Source organism: Zootoca vivipara, chromosome 7 (genome assembly GCF_963506605.1).
Source record: "Zootoca vivipara chromosome 7, rZooViv1.1, whole genome shotgun sequence".
NCBI lineage: Eukaryota > Metazoa > Chordata > Lepidosauria > Squamata > Lacertidae > Zootoca > Zootoca vivipara.
Genome location: NC_083282.1, coordinates 48,476,944 through 48,492,835, shown reverse-complemented (window position 1 = coordinate 48,492,835; position 15,892 = coordinate 48,476,944). Strand labels below are relative to the sequence as shown.

The 15,892-nt window shown below is 45.9% G+C and overlaps 1 protein-coding gene across 1 annotated transcript; it reads left to right on the top strand.

Moving 5' to 3' along the window:
* The first annotated feature begins 2,926 nt into the window (after positions 1 to 2,926).
* LOC118088183 (probable transmembrane reductase CYB561D1) lies at positions 2,927 to 15,388 on the top strand. Its single transcript, XM_035121479.2, has 3 exons — positions 2,927 to 3,108; positions 6,370 to 6,407; positions 9,835 to 15,388. Exons 1-3 carry the CDS (start codon positions 2,979 to 2,981, stop codon positions 10,330 to 10,332), a joined length of 666 nt encoding a protein of 221 aa, XP_034977370.2. The 5' UTR covers positions 2,927 to 2,978; the 3' UTR covers positions 10,333 to 15,388.
* Positions 15,389 to 15,892: the final 504 nt, after the last annotated feature.

Sequence of the window (15,892 nt, the reverse complement as noted above, 5' to 3'; positions counted from 1 at the left end):
ATTCTTGGTTCTGGCTGCTGCTGGGCGCCATTTTATGGCTTCTGAAGTGATGTGAGATGACGAATCAGAGATTTGAGTGTCACCTGTAAATGGACAAAGGAGAGCTCTTCCACAGCTTTTCAATTGGTGTCTGGCCGTTGTGGGGCACTGTCGAATGCCATAGGGTACGGTCAAGAGATATGGGGCAATCACTGTGGCCAAGCAGCCATTTTGCCCCCACCCCAAAGACGGCGAAGTGAGATGCACCATAGAATAGTTGGGACTACAGCAACTATCAGTCCAGTCAGCATGGCCCCAATGGTCACAGGTGATTGGAGTTGTAGTTCTTCAGCAACACCTGGAGAGCCACAGGATTCCTGATTAGGTGCAAAAGTGTGGTAAGATTCTCCACTTGGCAGGACAGGACAGATGGCCAGTTAACCAAGTGGCAGCTTAATGTATCTGTGCGTATGAGCACTTGGGAACCTGCCCATCTGTAGTGCCTTGCTAAGTGGTTGGAAGAACCAGACCAGTCTCCTGTTTCTCTTAATCAGGTGCAGAAGTTTTAGACAATTCTCACCATCTGGTTGGGCAAGATATATGACTAGCATGCCAAGCGACCTCATCGGGGGAGGCGGCAACCTTTTCTGGGACCAGGGACGCATTTTGATATCTAAGAAATACTTGTGGGTGCTACAAAACGCCCATTTGATAGAAGAAAGACTGATGATGCTCAGCTACCACCCCCCCCCCCGGGCAACAAATGAAACAGTTTTTAAAAGCAGCCATCGTGCCTCTCCACAAGAAAAGACAATTACCCCAAACCAAAACAGCTCAACTTTAAAAATAAAATTGAGAAGGGGGGCTGAGTGGGTCCCAAGGGAAGTGGCTGAAATTGCTGTGGTGCATGTGCGCATCAGATTTGGGGCTTCCATGCATTGGCGTCTTACTGTCTGTATTCTCCCCATTGTATGGAGGGGGAAATGACAAGATGCTTTCAGCCAGATCCCATGCATTTTTATCCTAAATATGCCAAGGGTTTCAGCCTCCATTGCGGGACAAACTGCCCCAGACCCACACAATGCACCCATTGGTTGTGTGAAGCAGGCCTCTTATACCGCCTTTGTGCAATTCCCCTGCTGTGGCTTTAAAGCTGGTTCACAATTTGCATTTTGAATTCTGGTACAAGCCTTGTTTAAAGAGCAAAATACACCCGTGGAGTTGTCAATTGGAAATGGCACATGTCTAAATGGCTAACTCTGCAATAAACATGAAAATGGCGACCAGCAAAGAATTAGGCTCATGCTTCAGTATTTGTTGTGAATAAAATCCAGCCATTTAAATTTATTTGTGCCATTCGCAACTGCTAAGACTGCAGGTGTATCTGGTACCTGTTGTATTTGAAAGTGCAGTTTGGCTGTTCTTATCATAGACTTGTGCCATTTAAGGCCTGGAGCTTCCTGACAGAGACTTTATGTCACTAATGCATCATTAAGATTACATTTTTCTATGCCCTGTCAGTACATGCCCCCCCCACACCTTTTTTACCTTAGATTTTTCAAAGGTATTCCACTGCCTCTCCCACAGCAGTATGCAGTCCTTGATAACCTGTTTCTGTGCAATGTTTCCTGACTGCTCCCTCAATCACTACTCTGTCCCTCCACCACATGCATGCATATAAATCTGTGCTTGCTTGCATGCACCTTCACACACACACACACACACACACACACACACACACACACACACAAAGTGCACCAGGAGAAACATTACCAATCCCTAGTTCTAATGTCTTGCCATGAGGGAAACTGAGTCTTCTGCTTTGGAGGAGCTGAACGGGAAGGGCAGCATCAGTGTTGTTTTTCATTAATACGGAGGTCTTGCACAGGACTAATACCCAGTTATACTGCAATTCTGATAAAGAGGCTTTGTGCAATACCTCTTGTGTTGTTGTTATATCTTCACACACATATCTGCCACCACCCTTCAAAAAGTACCTACGAGCTCCTACACCAGCAGTACGGGCAGTTGTAGAACAGGCTATTTCTACTTAACAACATTTCTGTACAAGAGGAAATCCTGATAAAATGGGGCCGGGGGGGGAGTGCAGGCTGCCATTTTTATAATGGCAATCTCATGTGGACAGTGTGAAAATCCCGTGTGCATAAGCGGCACCGATTCCACAATAGTGCCCTTTAGTTCTCTGATAAGCTATCTTCAGAATGGAAACCCTCTTCTTCAAAAATTGAACTTTTGGTAACAGGGGAATGCACTGGAAAGTATGGGGTGACATTTGCTTGTTGTCATTTTGTCTAACCTCGTTACCTCCCCACAAACAAATCGGAACAAATGTTCATTAAATATAGCCTGCCCCAGTGCTAGCAATTACATCAGGTTTGAATGCTCAGGGTCCTCTGGAAACAACCACACATATAGGGCAGTGCATTAACAGAGCCCCCTTTCTCCCCATGGTTGCGTAGCTACACTAGGAAATAACTTTCTGACGGTACCGGACTCTCCCGGACCCGGAAGGTGAAGAGAGTCCTTCCTTTGAGGTTTTCAAGCAGAGGCTGGATGGCCATCTTCAAATGATGCTTTAGCTGGGACTCTTGCATTGCAGGGGGTTGAACTAGTATCCTTCCAACTCTATCCTTCCTAACGTGAGAAATCGCGGAATTTCCACCCTACACCTTTTCCCCTAGAAGCCTTACTCCTTTGGGGCGGGGGTGGAGATGGGTTGCGGGTGGCGGGTGGGGAGAGACGAAGCCTGCCGCCTCTGCTGCCTGCCCTCAAGGCGAAACGGATGAGACCAAGTGGTCACGCTGCGCCCACAGTGGCCCTTTCCACGATTCTCTTTCAGCTCCCCCCCCAGAGGCCCGCCCCGTGGCCTGGGCTCCGCCTCCCTCCCCGCCAGGTGTGTGTCGCCACCGGCAGCAAGCCGCACCCTGCCCACTCCTTTCCCCGCCTGTAACAACAGCCGAAGGCGGAAGCGTTCTGCAATGTCAGGCGCCCCGGCGAGCGCGGAGCGGCGCGCCCTGCGCTGGCTGCGGCGGGGATGCGGGGTTCTGGCGCACCTCGCCGCGCTGAGCACCACCGCGCTGCTGCTGCTGCTCTCCAGGCCCGGCACCAGTGAGTTGACTCTCCCTCCCTCTCCCATTCCCAAGGCAAAGTAACGGGACGAAAGAGGGGGGGGGAGGGCACCGGTTCCTCTCCTTGCTTAGGATGCGCCTTGGAGGACAGGGAGGAGGAGGCGGGCCGCCCACGGCCACGTTTTTAGGGTACCCAATGGCTCGCTTTCGCAAGGTTAAGTGGCTCTTGCGCTGGAGCTGCCGCTCCCTGAGTTTTCTCCCTGAGTTAGGCCTGCTCTGAGTAGACCCACTGAAAGTAATGGGCTTGGCTTTAACAGAGTTGAAAGCTTTAGATTCCCCTTGTCTTTCCAGGCTACACACATGAGGGATTCTACGATATTTGCAAGGAGAGGTCGATGATTGATGTAAAAATGAGCGGACTGCAAGTGATGAGACAGGGTGGTTGGAGGGTGTTAACAAGGCGACTACCACACAACCAGGAGACCTGCCACTATCACCACCGAAACAGCATTAAACAAATGTGCACACAGCATTGGCTTGTCTGTATCAGCAGTTTACGCATATGTCCTTTCTCCATTTCTCCGTTTCACACTTGTGAGTGGACAGACAACCCCCAGACACAATTATTCTCCACACTGCACCCACATTTGAATAATGCACAGGTATTTCTAAATGGAGCACTGTCTAAGTAGTTCACCTGAAATAGTAATCCCACCCCAGCTTGCTTCAAGGTATCCCTGTCACTTTCTGCAATGAGCTCAAAAACTGTTGGATTAAAGATCTTGTATAAGCCACTTTGTGGAGCTACTTCAAATGTTATTAACCTATGCAGTATTATTAGTAGTAGTAATAATAAACCAGTTTGGCGTATGTAAAATTGTCCCCATATTGATTTGCATGTGCAGCAACAGTGCACATTTTTCACTGATTATTGTGTGCCTGTGCTTTATGGTAAGGTTACCAGATGTCCCCATTTCCTGGGGACAGTCCCTGGATTTACAAACCACTCCCCTGACAAAATCCATCTATTTAGTAGGAAGTTGAAAAGTGTCTCCGGATTCATTGAAAAAAAATCTGGTAACCTTAATTTATGGCCTCTGAATGCTCCACCTTTCCCCCAAGGAGCTCAAGGTGGCATACATGACTCTCCATATTAACCTTGCAACAACCCTGGTTGGTTACACTGACGTACAGTGTCTGGCCCAAGGTCATCCAGTGAGCTTTATGACTGAGTGACTGATTGGGGCTAGAACCCGTCTCCCAGGTCTTAGTCCAGCACTCTGACCACTACATCACAGTGGCTCGTATACATGTAGGGAAAAGGCATGTGCTTAACTGTTGCATATGACAACATACACACGTCTTTTCCTACATGGAAATACAGGAGTTTTGAGGTGGATACAAAAGCTAGTTGGGGCTTTGTATTGTAAGAGGGCGAGGATATACATGTTCTGGCTCTCTAAAATCCATGACTGTAACCTCGTGAAAGGTACGGGACTTAAGCTTTTAACTGAGCAATTCAGTCCCATTTACTTCAGTGGGAAGCTAAAATTCTGAGCATAATTTCCCAGCTTGCTAGTCTGTCTGGCCCATTTGCATAGTGCAGTACAGCTACTCAAGCTTGTTCCCATATATTTTAACATAGCATTATCTTCTGCCTGGTTTTCTCCAATCATTTAAATGCTATAGCTGCCTTTTGTAATTTATTAATAGCCAGTGTGGGTGTTTTTTGAGTCCTTTCTAGTGAAGTCTGGAATGGTTTTTTTTTTTTATCTTCCGTTCTGGCTGCTGGAAGTCTTATTTTAGAACATGACAGCTCTATAGTACATAATGGATGTTTCTTATTTCAGAATCCAGCAGCTTCAGTGAACTTTATAGGGCAGACACACCAGATCTCTGCAGGCTCTTGTTTTTGAAATTTTGATCCGGCAGTCCTATTGTGTCTGTCTGTGTTAACACTGGCAATTTTTTTAAGTAAAATAAAAAAATTCCTTCAGTAGCACCTTAAAGACCAACTAAGTTTTTATTTTGGTATGAGCTTTCGTGTGCATGCACACTTCTTCAGATACTTCTTCAGATAATTTTTTTTAGGTTTGAGCTTTTTATACATGCTTTTAATAACTGGGCATGAGTCAACCACAGCTAAGCATTTTTAAATGGAGAGCTTCCATTGGAATTAAGCACATGCATAAGTCTTCCACTAAAATCAACAAAGCAATTAATATGCAATTACAATCTGATTCCTACTGAGTTTGAGTGGTTCATGCTGTATCTTAGGAGGATTGGGTGGTATTCAACAAAGTTTTTTATTCAGAGCACTGCCATTACAATCAATGGACCTAACTTAGCCATGTTTATTAATTTCAGTGGGTTCACTCAGAGTAAAACTTAGTTGAATATCACCCCTTGTTTCTCCTGAACTAGAAAGGAATAGCTGAGGCCTGCCCGTTGGGAAAAGTCTTTCCCTCCTTCCAGCTTTTGAATTAGGACATCTTCTTTCTAACCCTAGTCTTAATAGAACAGGAACATGTGAGGGAAATCCACCTACTATAGAGCAGAAGCTCTAAAGTTTCATATGGTTGCAGAAGCCTTTGTACGTTCACTGGACTTTTTAAGAAGCCCTCTACTTTTGCCATAGTATCCCTGACTGTTGCAAAGGATGCTTGTGTATCTTCAAGGGACACATTCCACAGATACAGGCCTGCACAAATTAAAAGTTCATTTTGTGCTCCCTTGTGGCTGCTTATAGCAGGGGGAGAGCAGTAGTGGTGGCCATCGTGGGCAAGCTGCCTATCAGGAAAGTTTGTTTGCCGCTACTGACTTTTTATCGAGTTGAGTCTGCAGGGCTGTCTTAAGTGGGTCGGGCACCCTGGCGCCGTGGTGCGCGGATCACTCCGGCGCCTCCCACCCTGCCCCGTTTCTTCCCACGGCTGGTGGGCGGGCGCAGCGTGGTTTCCGCACGGCTTTGCCGTGCAGCGCCCCCCCTGCCGACCCGGCGCCCTGGCGCCCCGCGCCACCCAGCCTACCCCTAGAGCCGGCCCTGTGAGTCTGATAAGTCTAGATCAAGCTATGGCAAACACCGCCTCATCTGAAACTCTTGCAAGAAGCATAAACGAGAGTTCCTTCCCCATGCAATATGTTTGGAAAACTTTCAGTGATGAGCAATATACATGGATTGTGGTTATGATAGATCAGACTTCCTAGCTTGAAGGGGCTGCTGCAATCAAATCTGTTGTCGAAGTCATGCTTGTTTTTGGACTGGAACACAGTTTTGGCTAAGCATTTTCTCTCTTTCTTATAGGCTTGTTTTCCTGGCACCCTGCGTTCATGTCAATAGCAGTAAGTTGCTTCCTGCTTATTCAGTACTGTACATCTGAGGAATGTTGTCTGTTTGTGCCTAGGGAGAATATAGCAGAAAGCCTAGAGATGTGTACACACACTAATCTTTTAGAGAGGTGGAAGGGCTTCTGTCCTCCTTTCGCAGCTGACAATACACACATTAATTCCCCCTGTAGTGAGCCTTCCAGATAAACCTGTCTTTGCAGTGCCTTGGGGAGGTACTTGCTGAAATCCAAAATGCTCTCCAGAAGCTCTGCCAGCACTTCTTAACGGACATGTGTTTTCATTGTGGCTATATTTCAAGCACGTTTGTGATAATGGCTCCAAGAGGACCGCATGGTTCCCTCTCTTACACATGCTTAGTGGGATTTTCTTTAAGGCGGAGATGGAGAATCTGTGACCCTCCAGATGTTGCTGGACTTAAACTTCCATCATCCCTGGCCAGTGGCTCTGCTGACTATTGAGAGGCTACATGTTCCCCATCCTTGTGGTTCCCCCCCCCCACTTTGACAATGACATACTATGGCCAGCATCATTCCCTTTGTCACTTCACCCCAACCCCCTAAGTCTCTTTTATGGTTGCCTTTTCACTTCTGACCTAGAGCCACTTTCCCCCCTTCATGTGCTTCTTGGGTATGTGCTAATTAAACGATTATGTTACAGCATTGTGTTGAGCTGTCAAGCTTTCAAGCAGAATAAAGGTAAGTTCGGGAGGTTATTGTTCTTGCAATAACATTTCTTTTTGTCCTATCCTATTCTTTTTATCAGCTGTAGCAGATTGGTGTTTGTGCTTTAAGAAAGAAAAAACTCTGCGAAGCTTTCTGTATGCTATTTCGAGATTTTTTAAATAAAAAAAATAATATGCATGTACCTTCTACTGCTAAGGGGGGGGGGCATCTCCAGAGATGCCTCTCCTCTGACAAAAGGAGCAAAATAGCCTGCCAAAGATTTTCTTCCCCTTCTCCACAGCATTACATATGTACAGTGGTGACACCACTAGACAGAAACTGCTCCCACTCTCCTGAAAAAGTGATTTAGCTGTTCGTAACCTAGGATTGCACCTGCCATTTCCCTAGCAGATAGTTTCTGTACTCATAATACTGAACTATATTCTAGTAAATTATTGTGTTTTAATTTGTGCATTATTTTTTTACAAGCCACCTTGGAGGTTTCTTTGGAACTGAAAGATGGGATTAAAATGGTCTCATAAATAAACCCCAGACTGGAACCATTCTAGAGTCTTGGCAGCTAGTCAGTTGCACGCACTTGCAATAAATAACTTTTCTTTTGTTGCAAAATGGCACCTCCTAGCTTGGCCCCTTGAATCTTGCTTCAGCAGTTATGCTGCATCTGAAGAGCCAAATATGCCTATCATTGCCAAGAATGAAAGTGCTGCCCTATATCAAAGCTTCTCTGTGAGCATCTTGCTCTCAGCCAGGAGCCAATAACGTTTGGATTTCAAATAAAGGCTACAACATCTTACGGTATGTTACGCAGCTTTTAAAAGAAGCTGTGGATTGGTAAGGCAGGTCAGTATGATATTGACCTGTTCTTTTGATTCAGCACTAAAGTGCATACCAAGAAGTAAAAAGAAAGTGTCCTGGGGGAAAACAGGTTTCTTTCCCCACCCTATGGGATGCCCACAAATCTCAAGAGCAAAGCTAGATGCACTTCATGCATGGAGCATGGCAGAGGAGCATGGCTGACAGCCCACTGTAGACAGTGCTGTGAGTGCATATGCAAAGGATTAATGTTATGTGCTAGCAATGCCTTTACAGAGGTGTTGCCATAAAGCTGTACTTCCCAGTGTTCAGGGAGCTGTGATAGTTAATCCAAATTAAAACTGCTTTTAAGCATACACTATAGATGTACATCTCATTTCTCTCTTCTTGTGGCTGTTCTTCCTCTGCTGGAGGAAAATGACTTATTCCACCGCAAATAGCTACAGATACCGGTAGGTAGTTTCAATGGTAGGTTGACCGTATGTTTTTTTTAAAAATCATAGAATCATAGAATCATAGAGTTGGAAGAGACCACAAGGGCCATCCAGTCCAACCCCCTGCCAAGCAGGAAACACCATCAAAGCATTCTTGACATATGCCTGTCAAGCCTCTGCTTAAAGACCTCCAAAGAAGGAGAGACCACCACACTCCTTGGCAGCAAATTCCACTGCCGAACAGCTCTTACTGTCAGGAAGTTCTTCCTAATGTTTAGGTGGAATCTTCTTTCTTGTAGTTTGAATCCATTGCTCCGTGTCCACTTCTCTGGAGCAGCAGAAAACATCCTTTCTCCCTCCTCTATATGACATCCTTTTATATATTTGAACATGGCTATCATATCACCCCTTAACCTTCTCTTCTCCAGGCTAAACATACCCAGCTCCCTAAGCCGTTCCTCATAAGGCATCGTTTCCAGGCCTTTGACCATTTTGGTTGCCCTCTTCTGGACACGTTCCAGCTTGTCAGCCAATACATGCCTGACTTGGCATCTTGACCAAATCTCGGATCTTTCTATTATTATGATTATATGAAGTGTGCCTAATAGGTGGAGCGGTAGTGGAGCCCCAAATGGTCCGGCAAGTTCAGAACCAGCACCAGGCTTTGGAGAGCCAATGGGAGGATGCCGTTGGAGAGCCCACCTCCTCCTGGTCACTGCCAGTCCTGCCCATTTGCTTAGCCTCTCCCTTTGGACCCAATCTGCACAACCACCCCAAGGGAGGATGCATAGCAAGAGATGGATGTTGCTGGTAGGTGAACCAGCAGGGACAGCAAGGAGGAGAACCACATGGGCCAGCAAACTTCAGGGTCAGCAGCATTCCTCTGCACAAGGATGTCAGCTACAGATGCCCAGTGGTGCTAACTCCCAATGCCAACCCTGTGCAACTCTTCTTGGTATGTTATGAGCCACCCTAGATAACACCAACTCATGAGACCCGTTTATGTACTTGGCAGAAGAACTCTCCCTGCCACACCGGACTGTGTCAATTCAGGTTGCAAATGAGAAGTGTGTTCTGAATGCTCTTGAAAAATGAACAGCACTCCCCATCATCACCACTCACAGCTGGATAGAGGGAAAACAACATGCAGGGAAGAAGGCTGGGTTGAATATTTCCCCCTGAACTGCTGGTCATAAGTGTACAGGGAGTTTACTAGCTATTGGAGCATTGCAAGCATGTATTATCTGACACTTGGCTGCCCTGAGTGGTGAATGAATGAATGAAAGGTGTAGGGTATAGCTCCACTTTTAACTTAAAAACCAGCCAACCAGCAGTCTGAAGTGGTGCCAGTTAGGAAGAGGCTGCCTGCCTGTACATAACTGGTCCCAAAGCTTTGGCTGTGCTTCTGTGCTTGTTGTTTTGAAGATTATTTGATCGAGAAAGTGACTCGGGCTCCACTGCTAGGTTGCTAATGGGTTCTTGTATTCCTAGTTCTGCCTGTGCCTGACGGAAGCCATCCTGATCTTCTCGCCGGAGGGCCTCCTCTTCTGCTCCTGCTCCCACAAAATGAAAGTGCAGCTGCACTGGACTGCCCAGATGCTGGCCTTTGTGGCTGCCACACTGGGCTTGGCCTTCATTGTCTCCAGCAAGAACCGGAGTGAGCTTCCACACTTGGTCTCCTGGCACAGTGTTCTGGGCCTCCTGACTCTCCTGGCAGCTTGTGGGCAGGTCTTGTCTGGATTCTGCCTTCGCTTTCCTTGGTTGCTGAGGATCTCGTCCGTGGGTCGCCTCCGGCTCGTCCACATGATGTACGGACTGATCGTTTATCTGCTAGCCACCTTCACTGTGGCCCTGGGCATTTATTCTGACTGGTTTCAGGCCCAGATTAAAGGGGTGGCTTGGTACTTCTGCCTGGGGTTGCCTTTCTGTCCGGCTTTGGTTATCGTGAAACAGATTACTAGAACTCGTAAGAAGAGACAGTACATTTGAGTCTTGGGTCTCATCAAAAACCCCTGGAATCAATATCTCATCCCCATTGTTTTCTCCTCTCCTTAGTATTTATAAACAGCTGAATTTAGCCTTCTGTTGACACCTGCTTCTGTGTTTTGTGTGCTGTGCCATGTTTTGTCAAAGTGACGTTTTGTTTTGTTTTGTTTTAGGTCAAGTACATGCTAATACTAGAACTCCAGCATTCTGGAAATATGCTGATTCAATTTTCCAGCTCATTGATCAGGTAGACTCAAGTGCTTGGCTAAGCTTCATGCTTGAATGTAGGGTGCTTTTCGAGAAAACAGGATCAACAACTTGCTGTCTGCATGTTTCCAGTAGGACCTCAATGACTACTGTGTCTTCAAAAATAGTTACACAGAAGCAATGGGGTTGGTTTAGAGCAATGTTTCACAGTTTCTTGTGTTTCTTAGATTCTGAAATGCTTCAGTAATTAGATGTGTAGCCACCCACAAGCTAGGAACTTCATGAGTTATACTCACCTGGTTTCTGTGCTTCTGGAATTGTTCTTCCTTCACCTGTCCAGTGCCTGCCTCTCCTCATGGTGCTTCACTCCCCCAGCAGTTCCTTCTTTCTTCTTAGAATCATAGAATTGTAGAGTTGGAAGGGACACCAAGGGTCATCTAGTCCATCCTCCTCCTCCTCCTCCTCCTCCTCCTCCTCCTCCTCCTTCTTCCTTACACCACCTTTTCCCCTGACGGGTTTACTGATAAAAAATAGGAGGGGGGAATCATTAAAAACTGAAAGAAATAAAACAATAAACATATATAAAATATATTAAAGCCATACAAATAATTACATAACAACAGCAGCATCAGCAGCAGCATGGCACCACCCCTTTCATTAAAAGAAGTCAGTTCCCCAAAGCCTGTTGGAACAAGAAAGTATTCATCTGCTGGTGGAATGACAAGGATGAGGCCAATCTAGCTTCTTGCGGGGTGGGGGTGGGGAGTTTCAAAGTCTGGGAGCAGCCACTGGGAAGACTCTCTTCTGTGTCCCTACGAAGTTCGTCCTGGAGGGTGATGGGACCAAGAGAAGGGCCTCCCTCGAAGATCTCAAAACCCAGCCAGGCTCCCAGAGTGGCTTAAATATGATCCATTAAAACAAGAGTGTGTCCCTGCTGCTTTGACGCTGCCTCGCAGGCTTACAATCTTAAAAAGAATATGCCATGCCACACAAGGGGATAAAAAGGATGTGGAAGGAAGGGGGCGGGGAATCAAACTCAGGCACTAGTTCTTAAAATGACTCGCTGGTGCAGTTCAAGACGAGGAGGTGCCTGGGGGAGCTTGACTTTCAGCAGAGCTGATGGAACGAGCTTTGCCTCCCATCACTCCCACTGAGCGCTCTTAGACCTTGTTGCTTAAGCAGCTCAAGTGGCAGATAGCTTGGACCTCAGCTGGGTAGGGCTTTATAGGTCATCTCCCACACGTTGAATTGTCCCTGGAAGCAGACCCACCTTATTTCTGTGATCATAAGGTGTTTCAAATTGTTTTTAAAGTTTTAATTGTAACCTGCCCTGGAACCTAAGGGCGAAGGCTGGGTTGCTGTTATTCTTAAGGAATGATTTGTGTGTTGTGTTATAGAAGTCAGAGGTCACTGCTTCACTGGAACACGAAAGAGCAAGGTTAAGTGGTTAGCCCCAAATCAGTCAGTGAATCAATAGAGAAAGTGGAAATATTTTGAATACCTCTAAGCATATGCAGGGCAGCCTCCCCCTGCTGGGAACTGAGAAGCAGCACAGACTGGCTGCATGGATTAGTGGCAGGCAACAAATCACAGAATCACAGAGTTGGAAGGGACCACGAGGGTCATCTAGCCAAACCCCCTGCAAATGCAGGAATCTTTTGCCCAGTGTGGGGCTTGAACTCACAACCCTGAGATTAAGAGTCTCATGCTCTACTGACTGAGCTGCCCAAGACCCTGGAAAGCTGATGTCAGTCAGAGTAGATAAGTTAGTCTGAGCTGGAGCTAGCTGGACAAATAACCTGACTTGGTATAAGGCAACTTCCTCTATCCCTATACAGTACTTACAGTAATGGCATATCTCACACTCGGCTTAATGTACCACCTCTGTTGATAGTGAGCTATATAGGGAGAAAACATGCATTCTGTTCTCTGGTGCACAACAACCCACTCTTCACCTCTCTCCCCACCCCATTTGCTTTCATCACAAAAACAGGTTTTTTAAATCCACCATTTCCCATTTCTTGTAATAACTAAGCTCTCCCTCAAAAGTAGCCCTGAGCATGTGTTGAATACCCATCGCTCGACACTGAACATAAATTTCCTGCTCTCCAAGGATTTATTCATGTTGATGATGATTTAGATTTCTTACCTGCCCTTCAGGTGCTTTTGCCTGGCTAGAATGTGCCTTTGAACGGTGTCAGTGCCTCTTGCTTTCCTGGATGCAGAGATGGGATGGTGGGAGTGCAGAAACCCCTGTTGTTTGCATAGCTGGAATGTAGTCTACTGTATGAAGTTGCACCGGTAGGTTGACCAACTTTTGGACCAATCAAATTTATTGGACCTGCCCACCATTAGCATGTGGCCACCAGAAACTTGTCCATGAGGCAATGCAGTCCTTTGGGTGAATAGGCTTCCTCATCCCAAGTGTGCAGTTTAGCTAACGGAATCTATAATAGCCTCCGCTTCTGTCTTGGGGTCAGTTAAGAAAATTCCCCAGGGGTTGGTTAGACAAATTCTGGAGCTGCATAGTTTCCCTCCGTGGCTCAGAAGTGTTGTTGAGATTTCCCCTTTGATCACTAGTGCCTTTAAAAGGCCTTGGAGTTTTTGCTACGCTCTACGTAAGCAGCTATTGCTACCCAGGCTACAGTCTGTGTTATCACATGTGGAACAAGAACTTTTTGCATTTAAAGGAACTATTAGTAGGGTGCTACTTTCTTAGGTTTCTTGACTTGACTCACAGGTAAGCAGCTGGAACTAGGCTTTTATAGACAATCTTACTCAGCTACGAGTGATCGCCAAAGCAGAAGAAGAATTAGAATTCATGGTTGAGGTTTGGGAATATGCACTTGCTGCCAGGATTTGCAGTTTGGGGAATTCTTTGTGGTAGAATTGGACTAAGTACGGTAAGTAAAATTTTGTAGCCAGGAAGAAACCTTTACTAGGGTGGTCTTCATCTTGTAGCAGGTTTCCAGATGAGAAACTGGTGGTTTGAATAAGAAGCTGTGTGGAAACGGGAAAAAAAGTAAAATTCAAATCTAGCTTTTAGTTACAGGATATAGGTTTTCTATGCACATTCACAAGCCAAATAAAACACAGGTAATCATATTCTAAGGCTAGCATACTGCTTTATTATATGATCAATATTTTGCACAATAAATTTGTTTCTATCTTGTTTAAAAGCTATCTTGTTCTAGGTTTTTTCCCCTTAAGGGTCATGTATACCTTACAGGAATGTCATATTTTCTCAGCACTAAACAACAATGTTTTGCAACTTGTTTCATCAGGTAATCAGCATGTAATGGTGGCAGGGAGCACAGCTCTGGGACTTTTTTCAGGGCAGGAGTGATGATGTCATCTGCTGGAGTGCCAGGGTAATTGACAGACCCTCCTTGCTGTGATCAGTGAATGAGCTAGGGCTTCTCCACACTTACTTTTCCTTCATACTTTCCAGGCATGGTCCACGCTTTAAACCTCCATGTCAGAACACTCTTCTTTTTTCTTTGGAGCTTTCCCCACAAAATCCTGCTCTTTGCTGCTGAATTGGAGCAAACAGCAATCTGTGGGAAATCATTTGTTGTGTTTCAGCTTTAATGAGCGGGTTTCCATGGGGGAAGCTCCAGGGTGAAAAAAGAGCACTTGGGCAGAGCTTTAAAGTGCAGACCTGTGTCTGGAAAGCACGGGGCAAAGGCCAAGTGTGGATAAGCCCATAGTCTTAAAGTCCTCTTTAGCTGGTGGTGTGTATTACTTCACGCACTCCCTTCCAGATGTGGTAAGCCAGCCCTGCTGCATTTCAGGGCCATTCTGATTCATTCTGCTGAGTGGGGCTCTGAACCTCTGCCCCAAAGTCTTTCCCTGATGAACCTGCGCTCTCTCTCTCTCTGCTGCATTTAAGACACTCCTTGGGGCTGTTGTTATGAGCCTATTATGACGAGCTTCTGCTCTTCAGACGTCACCACCACATCACTGTAGGCAGTGCTTCCTTTGCTATGGAAGTGATCTGGGTGATTGTCTGAGTGATCTGGGTCACTGCTGGACAGTGTCTATAACTTTGCTAGTGATGGACAGTACTAGATCTTGCTGAACCAGCAACAAAGTTCAGCCACCGCTGGCATTAGGTTGGTAGGACTCTGGAAATGGAAAAAGGAGTAGCTCCTCTGATTATAGATGTTTGAGCTGAAACCCTAATTCACTCTCCTTTAGCAGCACAGTAACTAAAATGGGTAAGGATTACAGGTGAACTAGAGCAGAAAGAAAACACTTTCCACGTATTCATTCCCCTTCTGCTCGCTCTGCATAGTAATGTTGACACCAGGGTATCTTATTTCTCACACCAGGGGCTCTTTCCTATCTATCTCTGATTTGCACATTTGCTTCTGATATTTATCTTTTGCAGCTCGCTGCTTCACACTTTCATTTAGCTGCCATAACTGTTCTTTGGGAAAAGAATGCTCTATCGTTTTATCCTATCGGCATTTTTAGCCTGTAACGGCGATGGTTTTTGTATCGAATTTCGAGAGAGTGCTCTGAAACAACTAAGTTGACAAGTCCTACTGAGGACCAAGTCAGTCACATGTGTAACCTCCTTGGCACACATTTCAGGTGTGCAGGTGTGTATGAAATATGCATGCATTCAGGTTTGCAGAAAGGAGTATGTGTGCGTACAGTTATCTTTTTTTATAAATGAGCCCTTGGAGCTGTGGTTGAAATCCTAAACAAACTGAACCTTGGAACAACAAGTTTGTGTTCTTTGTAGACATGTATAGGATTGCCTTGTGAACTTGACCAATCTAGATGGACCATCTAAGAAGGAATAGATTTCATATGAGGATGCAAAGAATACCACATGGATTGGGGGGGGGGTGCTGTCTCTTGCAATCTAGTGCCATCCAGATTGAGTTACAACTCCCTGTTTGCATAACCAATGGGTGGGGGGGGGCTGAGAGTTGTAGTCGAAAACCATCTACAGGGCACCAAGTTGGGGATGGCTGCTCGATGGAAAAGAACCACTTTTCAGGTTAAAGCAGCCTTCATAGCTTGAGAGAGAAACCAGCAGGTGCCTGAAAGCAGCAAAGAGTCCAGGTTGGGTGCAAGAGAAGGAAGCTCCCTCACAAATAATTAGAAGAGACAAAGCAGGTCGATGAAAACCCCTAGATGCAAGTTGCTAAGAGTCTGAGACAAGAAACTCATTAACGAGGGAAAATAAAATATAGAGATGTTGGGGGATAGCCCTAAGTAGAACAGAATATAAATAAAATCTGAGCAAAGATGGCACATTGGGAGATGCTTTGTTCTAGATCAGGCATAGGCAAACTCTCGCGCGCCCCCCCACATGTTTTGAGACTACAACTCCCATCAT

Bases quoted from the DNA above. Each gene is read 5' to 3' on its own strand.
- LOC118088183 (XM_035121479.2), top strand. From the start codon at position 2,979: ATGTCAGGCGCCCCGGCGAGCGCGGAGCGGCGCGCCCTGCGCTGGCTG. The intron at 3,109-6,369 runs GTGAGTTGACTC...TCTTTCTTATAG, and splicing joins GCTCTCCAGGCCCGGCACCA to GCTTGTTTTCCTGGCACCCT. The intron at 6,408-9,834 runs GTAAGTTGCTTC...TTGTATTCCTAG, and splicing joins CTGCGTTCATGTCAATAGCA to TTCTGCCTGTGCCTGACGGA.